Source organism: Apis dorsata, unplaced genomic scaffold, assembly GCF_000469605.1.
Source record: "Apis dorsata unplaced genomic scaffold, Apis dorsata 1.3 scaffold_390, whole genome shotgun sequence".
NCBI lineage: Eukaryota > Metazoa > Arthropoda > Insecta > Hymenoptera > Apidae > Apis > Apis dorsata.
Window position 1 is genome coordinate 141,604 of NW_006263651.1, and position 14,050 is coordinate 155,653.

Below are 14,050 nucleotides of genomic sequence, written 5' to 3' on the forward strand. Positions count from 1 at the left end.
GTTACTGTAAATGATAACGAACAAACAAATTGATAAACGAATTGAGATATAAATTTAATAAATAAAAAATATATAAATCAAAACGAAAGAATTGAAATAAATGTTAACCTACATAACAGTGAATGAATGTAAGAAGGAAGGGGTAAACTGGATAAAGTTCGAAAGTATCTGTTTTCGTGTTATGAGGTTAAATTTGCAAGAGAAGGGAGGGAGAGTGTTGGTTCTTTGACGGTACGTGCCATTTTCCAAATGGACGGGGGCCAGATCGGCAATGACGAGACTGAGAAACACGTCATCGATATCTCTAAACTGTCTCGTTCGTTAGAATGATTTGTTACTGGCGACAGACTTGCTTATCGGGATATTCCAAAATTGGCAAGGACGTACTGCGACTCCAAGCTGTCCTTGGCACGCATTATACGTATGAATCATAAGAATACATGTTTACTTCCGAACTATATTGCTGAGATGGAATGCCAAATAACAGCTCGTAAATTCTACCATTAACGATATTATGTGAGGAAACAGTACTTAACGAAAATAAAAAGGAATCGGTATTCTCGAGCGAAGGTATTTCATCTATCCGAAGTTATAATTCGAGCTACATAAAAATTCAGGAAACCGAGTTAAGTTAAACGATAAAGAGAATTATCAGAGTTAATAGGCATGATCTGGCTACTGAGTCGACTAAGCGTCATTAAGGGACATTAATAATCGTTAAGAAGGTGCTCGACTATTTCCGGTGCGGGTCAAGAAGCACGGTAATCACTCGAAACCATTAAACTACGTAAGTCGATTAAACGACAATGAACAATATACAATAACATTTTCTTCCGAGGATTAGTTGAAAAACGAGAGTAGTGATATTGAATTTCAAGATCTTAGAGTTTCATCAAAAATTTCTTTTCGTAGAATAAAATCAAATTTCAATCAGTTTAAATCAAATGTTCAAATAAAAATTTTAATATCATGAATCATTTAATGATTCATAAAAGATCGTTACATTCTCGATAATCTCGATCGCAACGCTTTCACCAAAAATTTCTTTTCAAAGAAATAAAATCAAATTTCAACCAATTTAAGCTAACCAAATCTTCAGACAAAAATCTTAACCTAACATGGTATCGTGAATCATTCAATGGTATTTGAACACGTCTCTCAAGATATCTGTCACGTACCATGGCTGGTCGAGTTTCCGAACCGCGATTCCACCATTCGACTATTCTACATTCGACATAACGAACATGGCTGCTTTTTCGTATGCGTTGAAATATTCCATTGTTCGGTAACAATAGCTGAATTTCCGTAACAAGATATACACTACGTAAAAAGAATAACATTTTTTTTGAATAATTTTGATTTATCGATAACTTTATAATAAGAATTTATAATAAAATCAGATAATCTAACATCATATAATAAAAGCAATGAAAATTTATTATATATAATTTTATATTTCCTATTTGAAAGGAATAACATTAAAAAATTCATTCCAAAAGAAAAAATGAAAAATTTTAACTTACTGAGGTTAGACGATACTTGCGATCTTGAGGAGTGTAAATGCGTAGACGTGAAAATATTTCGTATTCAGTCAGCCATTATGTATCACCACATAAAAAAAAGAGAAAAGAGAATACTTTCGAATAGATGTTTTGTGCTTTCTAGAATAGCGAAGGTTCAATGTCCAGAGATAAAACGTGTGGCTATATACTGTCGTAAAATTGAAAACCAGGTTCTCGTAGTTGGAAAGTGAAAAGCGTACACAGACTTTCGATACAGAAGCGGGATTATAAACGGCACTCGACCATGCGAAATTAACACGTTTGATTGTTAGCGAATCGAAACTGACAGTGAATCCATCCAGTAACGGATTTGTACTGCGCGCAGTTTCCATGCGCATCATGGAAATTGAATTTCTCGATCGGTATGTCACGTGAATCGCAAAAAACGCGGGAAATGATAATTGTCGACCAAATATGTCGCCGAACTAGTAACATACCAACCAAAAAAAATTTAATTTTCCTATGGACATGATAAATTTTCACGAATTATTTTTTTTATCAAATACGTACAATGTAACAATTAAATATGAGATAAGAAGCATAATACAAATCGATAAATTCCATAATTTAATTTTTTTTTTATCGAATTTAAGCCATAGTTACATTCAATTATAATCATTAAATATTTTGTTATAATGTAATGAGCACTGCTCACGGAGTTCGATAGGCGAATGCGCGGCTTGCATTTTGCATAAATTATCTATATAGTTGTGTCTGGTTCGCGTGGTTACTCGACGTTATTGTCAAAATAATGCGGGAGCAGGTTGCCGCTGCAGGCTTGATAAAACAAATAGACTCTCGACACGTGAGTTGTATATTCCACCTTTTCCTGCTCTCTGAATGCCCAATTGTTTCCCGCGATCACGGAATTAAAGCAGAAAAGAAGAAAGGTTGGCTACACTTCCCGTATAAAATAAGACTATATTGTATGATGCTTAATGCATGTCATAATAATGAAATCAAAAATAAAAGAAGAAATTTATTAGAAAAATTAAAATATTCCTTTGTTACGTGTTTTGGAAATGTATATTAATAGTAAAATAAATATACAAAAGTTTTGTAACTATGTATTGTAACTATGTTATAAGAATAGGTTATAAGGTTAGATCTTTATTTTATATATTTCATTTATATTTTAGTACATTCACATAATTTTTTATAATGTTTATTAACATAATTACAATTTATATATATTGAAATATATATTATACAAATTTCAGATTGCATATTTATTTTTATTATTCGTTGATTATAAATAATTATAATTACTGATTACTATTCCATATTTATTCACTATATTCATTATATTAAATAGTGAATGACTAAAAATTAATGTTAATTTCAATTGATGAGCAACAATTTGATTTCTATTAAAATGAATTTAAGCATTTTCTGCAGAAACAATATGCGTAATTTTATAGAAAGAACATATACTTATTTTTCATGGGACAATCATAGAAAGAGAAAAGAAAGAAAAAAAATATTACAGGAAAAATGCAAACACTTGACTGAACTAAATATGGTGTCGTTTTCTTTATCATCATTTATTAAAAGCGCTAGGTAAGCGGAACAATGCAAATGGTCTCGTTATGCAATGCTCTTTCTACATAATTCCCGTGGGTAGTATTTGAAAAATAAACGTCAAGATAAACGACTTCAGCATCTTTTATACAAAGTACTCAAAAAAACTAATTGTCATAATCACGTTTGAGTTATAAATTTATTAAATTATAAATAGATAGAAATCACTATTTTTTTGATTTTAAATGTGTTAATTTTTAAAAATTATTGTTAATTTAAAATATATTGATTGTATCTTTTTATTTCCTTTGATTATTATCTAATAAATGCATATTTATATCATACATTGGATTATCATGCGTTAGACTATATCACTATAACGCGTTAACGAACGAAAATTGACATGAACAGCTTCACAGTCAGTAATGAATATAGTGAATGGTTAAGAATGTTCACGAAGATTATTAAAAAGAAAAATAAATCAACAATTTTCTTGTTCGTGAAACACAATCAAAGACTATAGTCGAATCAGACGACAGGATATAACTCTTAACTTGACATTGAGAAATTTGATCGAATATGAACAAAAAATCAAACGTATCAGAGCAAAGAATATCAAACTACTTACAGTAATTTAAAACGAGTTTGAATTAACGGAAAATATGTCGTAGTACATTATTACTGTGGTGTGCCTAAGGCGTGGACAAAAGATGAATTTGAGACCGATGACCTTTCTCTTCGAAGAGAAAGAGAGAGCCAGAGAAAAAGAGTGAAATAAGAGAGATGAGAGAAGAGAGAAGAAAAAGAGACAGGTCAAGAGAGATCATTCGAGAAGGCTCCGTTAGTTGATCAAGCTCGAAGGCTATTTAACATTCCGTGTTTGGAAGGACGCACTTTAAGAATCGCAGATGTTCAACGGACTGGCATTGCTAGTTTTCAAACTTGTTCTCACTACTCTCGCTTGGTCTTCGTTTCACGCTCTTTCCTAGTCCTTTCTATCTCTCATTTCTCTCCCAATGTTTTTTTTTATGTGAAAACCCACCCAAGAAAGGCTGTCGTGTGCTATGGTTCTAGCCACGAAGGATTCGTTCGCAGGATAGTGCTCTCAGAAATATTCTAATCAAAAGATGACAGCTTGTACAACAAGTAGGTCATATACGACACAGAACACGACGAAACGTTAAGATTTCACAAAAACGATATAACAGTGCGATACGAAAATGAAACACGATGCAAAGAACGCGAACCCGCGTGTTTACGTCGGCGGAACTCACCTTGATTCGACTCGGACTGCGGTAACGGCTCGTAACGATTTGAAACGAGCGCACTGAGTCCACTCCATGCCTGGTACACGCACGACCACTGTCTTCTCAGCTACTTTTTTCTCGATTTTAATCTTCTCGAACACTCGTGGACATGCTGTCTTTCGTTCAACGCAGATAAAGATCGTCAGCGCACACTAATACTTGACGGTCACGACGCTGAGGCGCGAAAAACGCGAAAATCCGACGGATCCGCGGTATAATGTCACGAAATACGTACCAAGTCGGCGAACGTCGAGCCGCGACAGTGGCGTCTACCTGCGCCAAATAATTTAACTAAATTCTCTAGCCACTAACACCTGGGGATTTTTTTAACCGTCATTTACTTCTACTTTTTACTATCGTTTTAAATTTAAAAGAATGTCATTTTTCTAAATAAAATTTTTATTATCAATTTATAATAATCTTTATTATTTTGTGCATATATTTTTTTACAAAATAATATATAACTTTAAAATGTAGAATCTCTTCCTAATGAACTTTTTTTTTCAAATTTATTTATATTTTTAAGTAAATAATGGTTAAATTCAATTCATGTGTTTTTTTTTGTTTTGATAAAATAAAATAATAGAAATGTTATTGTATATAAAAAATTCAATTTATTTTATATAAATCAATTTTATAATATTTTTTTATATTGTTTGTAAACTAAAATTTGAAATAATTTATTTTTATATGTGGGATTTAAAATATCATGCAATTTATTTTCAAGAAGAGGGAGGTAAGATTCATAATTTCTTATAAGAGTTTTAAATGAAATAGATTTTTGAAATTTAACATTCAAAAGTGAATTTATCCAATTTATATCTTCATCTGGCAATATAATATCCATGTAAGATTCCATATTTTTTATTAAAAATTCTGCACAAATTCTTGATACTTCCACAGGTTCAAAAAATTCATAATTTGTACATTTATTAAACACCTTAAATGAAATTATAATATATATATATATATATCCATAATATTCTTTATAGTTTTACTTATTTTAAATAATTTTTACTTACATCTGTATCATCCATTTCATAATCTGTATCATCTAATAATGCAATACTCCAATAAAATAATACAATACATGTAAATTCAGGACATTTATTGTGTACATTGCATTCAAAAAATTTAGAGAATAATAAATTTAGATAAAAATAATCATTGATTACTGTACAATGTATTGGTATATGGTCAATTAATAAAAATGCTTCATATCGTATTTTAGAATTATTATCTAGCAACAATTGTAATACTGTTGTCCACCATTGAACCTGTATATCTGTAATTATATTTCATTAAAATATATTATAAATATATTATAAATATTTACTAATATTTTAACATTTCAAAACTTACATCGATATTTATTGTGTTCATAACATGCTAGGAAAAGACTCTGCATTATTTCAAATACAGATTTTCTAAAATCTTCATTTAAACTTGTAATCCATAGATTATCACAGAAACTAGCATACACATCATTTGTACAATCTAAATCAATTATTTCTTCATGTTTGTTCAAAAAAACTAAAGTTACATATGACTTTCCCAACAATCTCAAGTAACAATCTCTTTCGTAATAATTACTTTTATTATTTTTTGGACGTATTTCATTCAATACAAATTTACAAATATTAATTATCTTCGTAAAATCAGATAATTCAATTTGATTAAAATATATTAAGCTATTATATAGAAAATCAAATATTACATCTTGCAATTCTGGATTATATTTATGAAGAAATTTTATCGAATTACGAATTTCATTAAAACCATAATTTAAGAATAGTAGTGATACCTCATTATTTTTCATTTCATTGATGATTTCTATTATAATTGACCATATAGTAATTTGCACTTCGGATACTCTTAAATTATATAAATATATTTTAATTAATATAGATTGTTGAATTAATGAAGTTTCTTTTGCTATTGTTCGAATAAATTTAATGGCAGATACTTTATATAATTCTTGTGCTGGTCCTTTTTTTAATTTTTCACCTAATAAATGAGAAATGATCGTATTTAACATCGAAAATTGTTGTATCAAATATCTGCAATTATTGAAATGATTATAACACTTTATTAATTATTTCAAAATTTTTTAATGTCAATTTTCTTTACGTTTTATCTACTTTATATATTTCCTTGCAAACATCTATGTAAACTGCAGCTAATAAAAAACTTGATGATTTCAAATTTTTTTGTTCCAAATTTTCTAAAATCCAAATTGTTTGTTTTAAAAATTTATCCCAATTTATTTCAACTAATTCAAAAGATTCAAAATTAAAATGTTTCAATATCTCATATATCTATAACATATAAAAAATATTTATATTAAAAAATCATAAAAAATCATAAACATAGAAATAATTGTTTAAAATATTTGAATACATACTTGTAACATATAACCGTGCGTTGAATTCAAAGATAAATTATTAATTTCTGCAGATACTAAATACCCAATTATTTTCGTTAAAATAGATTGAACGGATTGGTCTGTTAATAAAGGTACAAGTGCTCGAGCTGCTAATTTACGTGTTTCAAATATAGCACTTTTTGCACATTGTATAATTAAATCTATAAGATCATTAACCTGAAATGCAAGTAAAATATACTATATAATGTACTAATTTCTAAAATAAATCATCGGTAAATAATTTATAATTACCCTCCATTGAATATTGTTAGATTCAGAGCTATGATTATAATATAATCGTGATAATAATAGTAAAATTGATTGCACGTTAGCTTTTATAAAAATATCATCCATTGCCACAAATTTTTGTAATTCATCTAAGATAAAGGATAATAAATTAGGAAATTTTTCAAAAAATACTTTATAATTCATCTTATTATCTGTTGTAAGATTAATATGATCTTTTGTTCTTTGAACGCCAAAAATTCTAATAATGAGTGCACTGAACAGTAGTGTCGCGGCGTTTCTTTCCTATAAGAATATAAGTTTTGATTTCATTTTTTAAATAATAAAGACGAATTTTTTAATATTTTGATAGTTTACCGCCCATGTTAATGCATCATAACTTCTAAATGCAGCTATTAAACCATCTTCAATGTAATTATGTACTATTTCTGCAAGATGAGAATATCGAAAAATTGCTCTTAAAATATTTAAAGCATGTGTTTTAATTTCTGTAATTTGAGCAATATTTTCATTCAGAGAACGATTGTTATTGTATTTCGATATTGCTAATAATTTTTCAGAGTACATAAATACTGAGTTAGAATACATTATCTGTTGAACTTTTTCCCATATATTTGCATTCTCCAGTTGTGTGAGTTCCAACAAAATTTTCATCACTGAATCAAATATTATAGTTCTTGTATCCTTGTGTTGACGAACTTCAGTAGCTAATAAAGCCTGTTAAATGAAAATGTAATTTTATCAATATAATAATAATATTATAAAAAATAAATTAAAAGTATTTAATGATAACCACATCTACCTGTATCATAAATGGTACACCTGCACTTCTTCTGGTTGCACATAATTTTGAATTTTCTTTAATTCCTGTAATAGCAATTAAAATTTGATGTAACCATAGTTTAGGCAATTGATTTAAATTCGTTTTATTTAAACGCCATAAACGAGAACATAATTGACTAAAACCAACATATGCTTGCTCAAATGCTCCTCTATGTTTTGTTTCAGTAAGCAATGAAACCAAATGTTCTCCTATTCTGTTAATCTGTTAAAAATTTGCTTTGGCTTATTTTCTTTTAAGAAAGTGAATGTTAATATAAATTGTGAAAGTTTACTTGCTCTTCATTTAATAGTCCTATAAAGGAATTATCTTCACATATAGGTGCATTAGTGGAAAGCAAACCAAACAATAAGCTAACTTCTTTTATAGTTCGCCAAGAACAAAGTAACACCATTTGTGATGTTACTAGTTGCTTATTAGAACAACATAATTCATTATTAACTTGTAAATTTAAATCCATTGGCAAATGCCCCTCAGGTGAAGAATTATTTACTATTAAAGAAACTGCATGACTAAATTCAAAACATATAGATATCAATTCTGCTATAGTATTCTGCCACAAATGTTCATTACTAATAACTTCCAAATTACATTCATATGCCAACAAATTCCTGATGCAAAAAAGATATCCATATAAAGAATATTTACTAATAGTTTTTACTATATTTTGCTTTGCTAAAGTCAAAGAATCCTGCAAAGAAATTATATATCTTTATCTTCATATAGTATATGTATCATATATAAAAATTCAAATACCTTTAATTTTTTCAGTAAAATAAATATCAATTGTAATGTTATTGCTTCCGTTATCTCTTTAGATTGCATTAATATATTAAAATGAATTTCAAGCACATTTTGAATAACAGGAGACAACATAGTAACTTTTAGCATATACGTAGCTGTAATACTATCAATAGGTCTGATGCTATTACCTAATTCAATAGCAACCATTATAATATCAAGAACATGATTTTCATTATTTAATTGCAATAAACTTGGGTCCATTGACTTTATTAAATTAAAAGCCATTTCTTTATTTTTTTCATATGTATCTAATAACATTAGATTGAATATTGTCTCTATTTGTTCACTTTTCCAAGTAATTTGTTTAAATTCATTATCTAATAGATCTCTCATTAAAAGTAATATTTGTAGAGAATATTTTCTTCTATTATATGTAGCATCAAGGCTACATATACATATTTTCCGCATAGATTGAAATGTATTGCAATATAAATTTATTTCACTTTCTAAACTATTAGACATTTTATAAGATTCATCTAACACTTGTTGTTTTGTATCCAATGATTTACAATTTTTTATATAATAATTTCTCATTTTTTCTTCTTGCATATACTGTCTTCTCATAACAACTAAGCTGTCTTTTATACGCTGTAAAACCTATAAAAAAAATATATAAAATTCGTAGAAATACTAAATTTCCATTATGATGATTTTACCTTTTTTATCAAAGGTACAAATTCTATATTTTCCTTAAAATTTACATGCAGAAATAAAATAATTATATCAAGTTCTTTAGATGTAAATTTTAAAGTACTTTTTTTTGATTCTACTATAAGAGCAAGTGTATTTAATTTTATCTGAAATAAAAATTGATATTAAATTAATATATTAAAGTATGAAATTTGAAATCATTAATTTTTTATCATTTCTATTAATACTTCTTCATCCTGATGATAAATATAATGTTCCAAACAATCATATGTGATAGAATCTCTCCAATATTCATCGTTTGAAAGGAGAAGTTTCTCTTTAGTATCTAATTCACCATTACGTTTTAATATTAGCAATTTTTTCAATTGTTCTTTTATTTCCTCTGATGAAAACATATCGTTTAACCTGTGTTATATTTTAACAGAACACATGTATTATATTCTAACAGCGCCATCTCTTGAATGCTAAAAAGTTTCTTTAAAAGCAGGATAAAAGAATTAGAAATCCTCATTTATATCATGAACGAAATATTTGTTTTGTTAAAGAATTGACTATATCCCCTTTTTCCTTCTAATTTGTAATTCGATAATTGAAATTACTTGGGATATTATAGTGTTTAAACATATCGTTTTTTCCTTGAGGTATGTGATTTTTTGTATTTTATGTGTATTTTTTTTCATAATTATCTACAATATTTTTATATAAATATTTAAATAATGTGTATTTTTTATTTTAATTTTTTAGCGGTTAAATTATGCTTTTTTTTATTCATTTATTCAATTAGAAATGCATATAGTTTATGTTATATTTTTCTAAAATAAAATTTGTTCTTAATTATTGTTTTATTTTTAATTTAATCAATTAATTCTATACATTTTAAATATTTATTTAAAAATTTTATTTTCTTCTGTATAGGTTATTAATTGATTATTAGTCTCTTTGAAGTTTCAATATGGACGCCATAAAGAAGCGGTAAAGTGATTTCATTTTTTGATCACGTGTAATTGAAACAAAGTTCATTGTATAGAATTTTAATTTTCGCGCGAATTTAAAATGAAAAATCGCGCAGCTTTAAAAAACCAATCAGAAAGCCGCTAAGATCAAGCCAGACGAATTACTGCGCATCATGGTGCGCATGGCGTCAGTCTCAAGTTGAAAATTGTGATGACAGATCGTATTTCACCGGTTAAGATACGTAATTGTGTAAAAATATTTATTAATAGGATATTATAATACAGTTATTGATTTTAATTATTGATTATTAAATCTTGTGTAATTAAATATATATTTGTTTAATCATTACTATACTAAAATTGTATCTGTGTGCCAGATTATCGTTTGATTGCAATTTCGAAGACAGAATAAGTTCGAAAGTGAATAATTTTTGTGCATATCGTGACAATTAGGAGATAATCCGACGATTTTTATGCTAAAAATATGGTAAGAATTTATTTATTTTAAGAGAAACATAATTATTATAAATTTATTTTATCTCTTTATTCTCTCTTATTCACATAGTATAGAAGTAATTAGATAGAAGTATAGATTATTGTATTGTATCAATTCACACATATATATATCACACATATTCTCGTATATTTATTTCCGAAAGGCGTATGTTATTATCGTATGTTACTATCGTATATTATTATCGTATGTTATTATTTCTGTGATTGTTTTGATTTTAAGTTTGAAGGCCGAGGTTGAACAAATTTTGTATACAGTCTTTCTAGGAAATTGACGGTCACACGTTCCAAATTGTCGAATCGCTGAATGTATCCCCTCTCTAATTTATAATTCGAAATCAAAACACGGCGTATCATTTGATTATTGAAATTCGTAATGGCTAGACGCTTTAAGTATGTGATCTATCTATTCGGTAATATTTATTTAAAAGTTATTCTTTTATTTTTTTATACTACTATTTTATCATTCAATTATTTATTGATTATTATTATTATTGATAATTCTTCGAAGAATAATTTATTTTTTTTTTATTTTGATTATTAATTTTTCTATTCGTATTTTATTACTAGTTCGTATTAGCTTTTAAAATAGGATTTGAATTAAATTGTTTTAATACGATTAATTGAATTTTATATATTTGTACATTTATTTCGAAGATTTCTCTTTTGCACAAGTAAAATAATTGTTAAGATTATTTTAGGCGGAGAAAAAAGATTTTCAATATAAATACCATAATGTGTAAATTTTAAGTAAAGAGAAATAGAATTTAAATTTCAATCTTTTGTATTAGAATTTTAATTTTTATTATTATTAAAATTTATTAGAAATTGAATTATTTTTTTATTAAAATTTTTAAAATTGAATATACTTTCATCTTTTATTATTTCAAGATTTTAATGAATGCTTTTTGAATTTTTAAGAAAGATAATTATATGTAATATTTTATATTTTATTACATTTTGTTTATAGGAGCTGAAAATTCTTTGTGAAAATTTGTCTTGAACTTTAGTATTAAAAAATATTTGTGACCATACACAATGCGATCGGTAGTCACTGTTTATTTCATATTAGTAATATATATATTATATTTCATATACTATATTACTATATTTCATATTAGTATTTCATATTACTATATTTCATATTAGTAATATATAATATATTAGTAATATATTTTTTTTATTTTTTAAAACACAAAATAAATTTATTAAATTAACATTATGGTATTTATATTGAAAATAAATTTAATGATAATAATCATTTACATACAATTTAGTGAAATTAGAATCAGTGTTTGTTCACCAATTATACAATATGAACGGGTTGATAGTTTTTATTTTTATTTTTTTTTATAGATATAGAGTAGAATCAATGATTCAAGAGAATAAGGCAATTATTTATCACGCGAAGAAGTTATTATTTTTTCTTTTATGTAAATTTATATTTTTATATTGAAAAATTAGAACATTAGAGAATTTCAATTTTTTAATTCCTTTTTTATATTTGAAAATTACAATTTTTATTATTATTATATCTTATCAAAATTTCAATTCTTATTATTACATTTATAAGTTGTAATATTTTATTTGTTATAGATATTTCCTAGTTTTTATGATAACTTCCTATGGGCCATCACAATATTGATGGCAATGCAGATTCTTCGCATCTAATGGTGAGTCGCATGCATTTTGATTCCTCCAATCACTCAATCATGTCGTAGAATAAAAGATATTAAAAAAAAAATTCAAATCGACACGGGTGATTGGTTGTATACGTAGAATTTTGTACGAGCATAGTGACCACGATATTTATATATCGTGAATAGTACAATTTCCTTTTTTTTGTGTTTTATTTATTAGTTCAGGCTAGGTCTTCTTGTACATCACGTTTTTAAATATTAGTAATTTTCAAGTTATGAATATTTATACGTAAATTACAAATATTTGAATAAATAATAAATAATATAATAATAAATCATTTTTAATTTCATCTTCTTTTTCATATTAATATTTAAAATTTAATTGTTTTTGATTTTCAAGATAGTAAAGATAATAGTTTTATTCCTCTTGTTCGAAAATATATTAAATATTATGTTCAAGAAGACATTTCGCGACAGGTAGATTTTGAAATCAAAGTTACAAATTTTGAATATTTATTTCGCATTTTCGAAAATATGCTTTGATTAATGAATCGCCTGAGGATTATTATAATATTGAACTTAAAATCAATTATTTTGTATTTTAAAATCAATCATTATCGAATTGTATTTTAATTATTTTTTAAATAAACATATTTCCTTTTGATCAATAATTTTGTTGTAGAATATTAAGATTTCAACAATTTTTTAAATTAATAAAAAGTAAAGTATAAAATAGAGTCATTGAAATTTAAAAAATTATTGAGATTATACAAAATCAAATTTATTAGTCCGTTAGATACAAAATATTTAAATATTAATACTATTTAAATCTATCTTTTTAGCATAGGATTTTCAGATTTAATCCCTTCCGTGTTTATTGCCAAGAATCCATTCACGTGCCCAGGTGCTACTTGAATGGAAGAGAGGCAATAGGCACGATGATATTAGTTCATAAATTAATAAAAATTTTTGAGCGATTGACGATGAGTTAGTGTATCGTGCACGACATATTTTCCACATTGTGTGTGTATGTGTGGTTAGACTGTGGAATTGCGTCGTTTTAACAATTTATCAATTCAATTACAATTTATGATAACAATATTACATTCGTTGTATCGTATATAATTAAAAAATGATAGAATTGTCTTATTCTCAAATTTTAATTGTAAAAATATTTAATTTATTTCTATTCCAATAATTGTTCCACGATTTGTTTGGAAAGCGTGTATTTTTTTCGATTATAAAAATATTCATTAAAACCAATGAAATTTTATTGCCTTTCACGCAATGGTCGCTAATCTTCGTCAATCGATTTCAGAAAAATGGTACGTAAAATTAGAGTGTGAATGTAGCGTGTCAAGCTCGGGCGTCGGAGGCGTCCCGGGACGCTTTCCCTAGTGTAGGCTTTTTTGCACCCGAGTGTTATGCGTGAGAACCGTTGAATGAATGTGTTGGTGTGCCTGTTTCTCTATTTTTTTAAATATAGAGCTAGGTAGGATAGGTAGTATACTTCTGGTGTGTATGTTAATTATAAGTAGGTAGGGCCGGGCAGATTGTCACAGTCTCCGATCGGGTAGGCGCGTTTTC

The 14,050-nt window shown here is 26.8% G+C and overlaps 1 protein-coding gene and 1 long non-coding RNA gene across 2 annotated transcripts; one reads left to right on the top strand and one right to left on the bottom strand.

Annotated features, from left to right (window-relative positions):
* Positions 1-5,024: 5,024 nt before the first annotated feature.
* On the bottom strand, positions 5,025-9,889 carry LOC102678981 (thyroid adenoma-associated protein homolog). Its single transcript, XM_006619059.2, has 12 exons — positions 9,585-9,889; positions 9,363-9,503; positions 8,659-9,303; positions 8,177-8,593; positions 7,864-8,106; positions 7,419-7,778; positions 7,068-7,346; positions 6,795-6,992; positions 6,521-6,708; positions 5,753-6,450; positions 5,413-5,675; positions 5,025-5,330 (listed from the first exon to the last, which is right to left on the bottom strand). The coding sequence occupies exons 1-12, from the start codon at positions 9,750-9,752 to the stop codon at positions 5,025-5,027; spliced, it is 3,906 nt and encodes a 1,301-aa protein (XP_006619122.2). The 5' UTR covers positions 9,753-9,889.
* A 776-nt stretch (positions 9,890-10,665) lies between these two features.
* On the top strand, positions 10,666-11,220 carry LOC102679211. Its single transcript, XR_004150962.1, has 2 exons — positions 10,666-10,797; positions 11,082-11,220. It is a non-coding gene; the product is annotated as an uncharacterized LOC102679211 (long non-coding RNA).
* The last annotated feature ends 2,830 nt before the right edge of the window (positions 11,221-14,050 follow it).

Excerpts from the sequence above, each read along its gene's own strand:
- LOC102678981 (XM_006619059.2), bottom strand. The coding sequence starts at position 9,752 with ATGTTTTCATCAGAGGAAATAAAAGAACAATTGAAAAAATTGCTAATA. Across the intron at positions 8,594-8,658 it reads TTTTACTGAAAAAATTAAAG|GATTCTTTGACTTTAGCAAA; the intron begins GTATTTGAATTT and ends ATTTCTTTGCAG. Across the intron at positions 8,107-8,176 it reads GACTATTAAATGAAGAGCAA|ATTAACAGAATAGGAGAACA; the intron begins GTAAACTTTCAC and ends AATTTTTAACAG.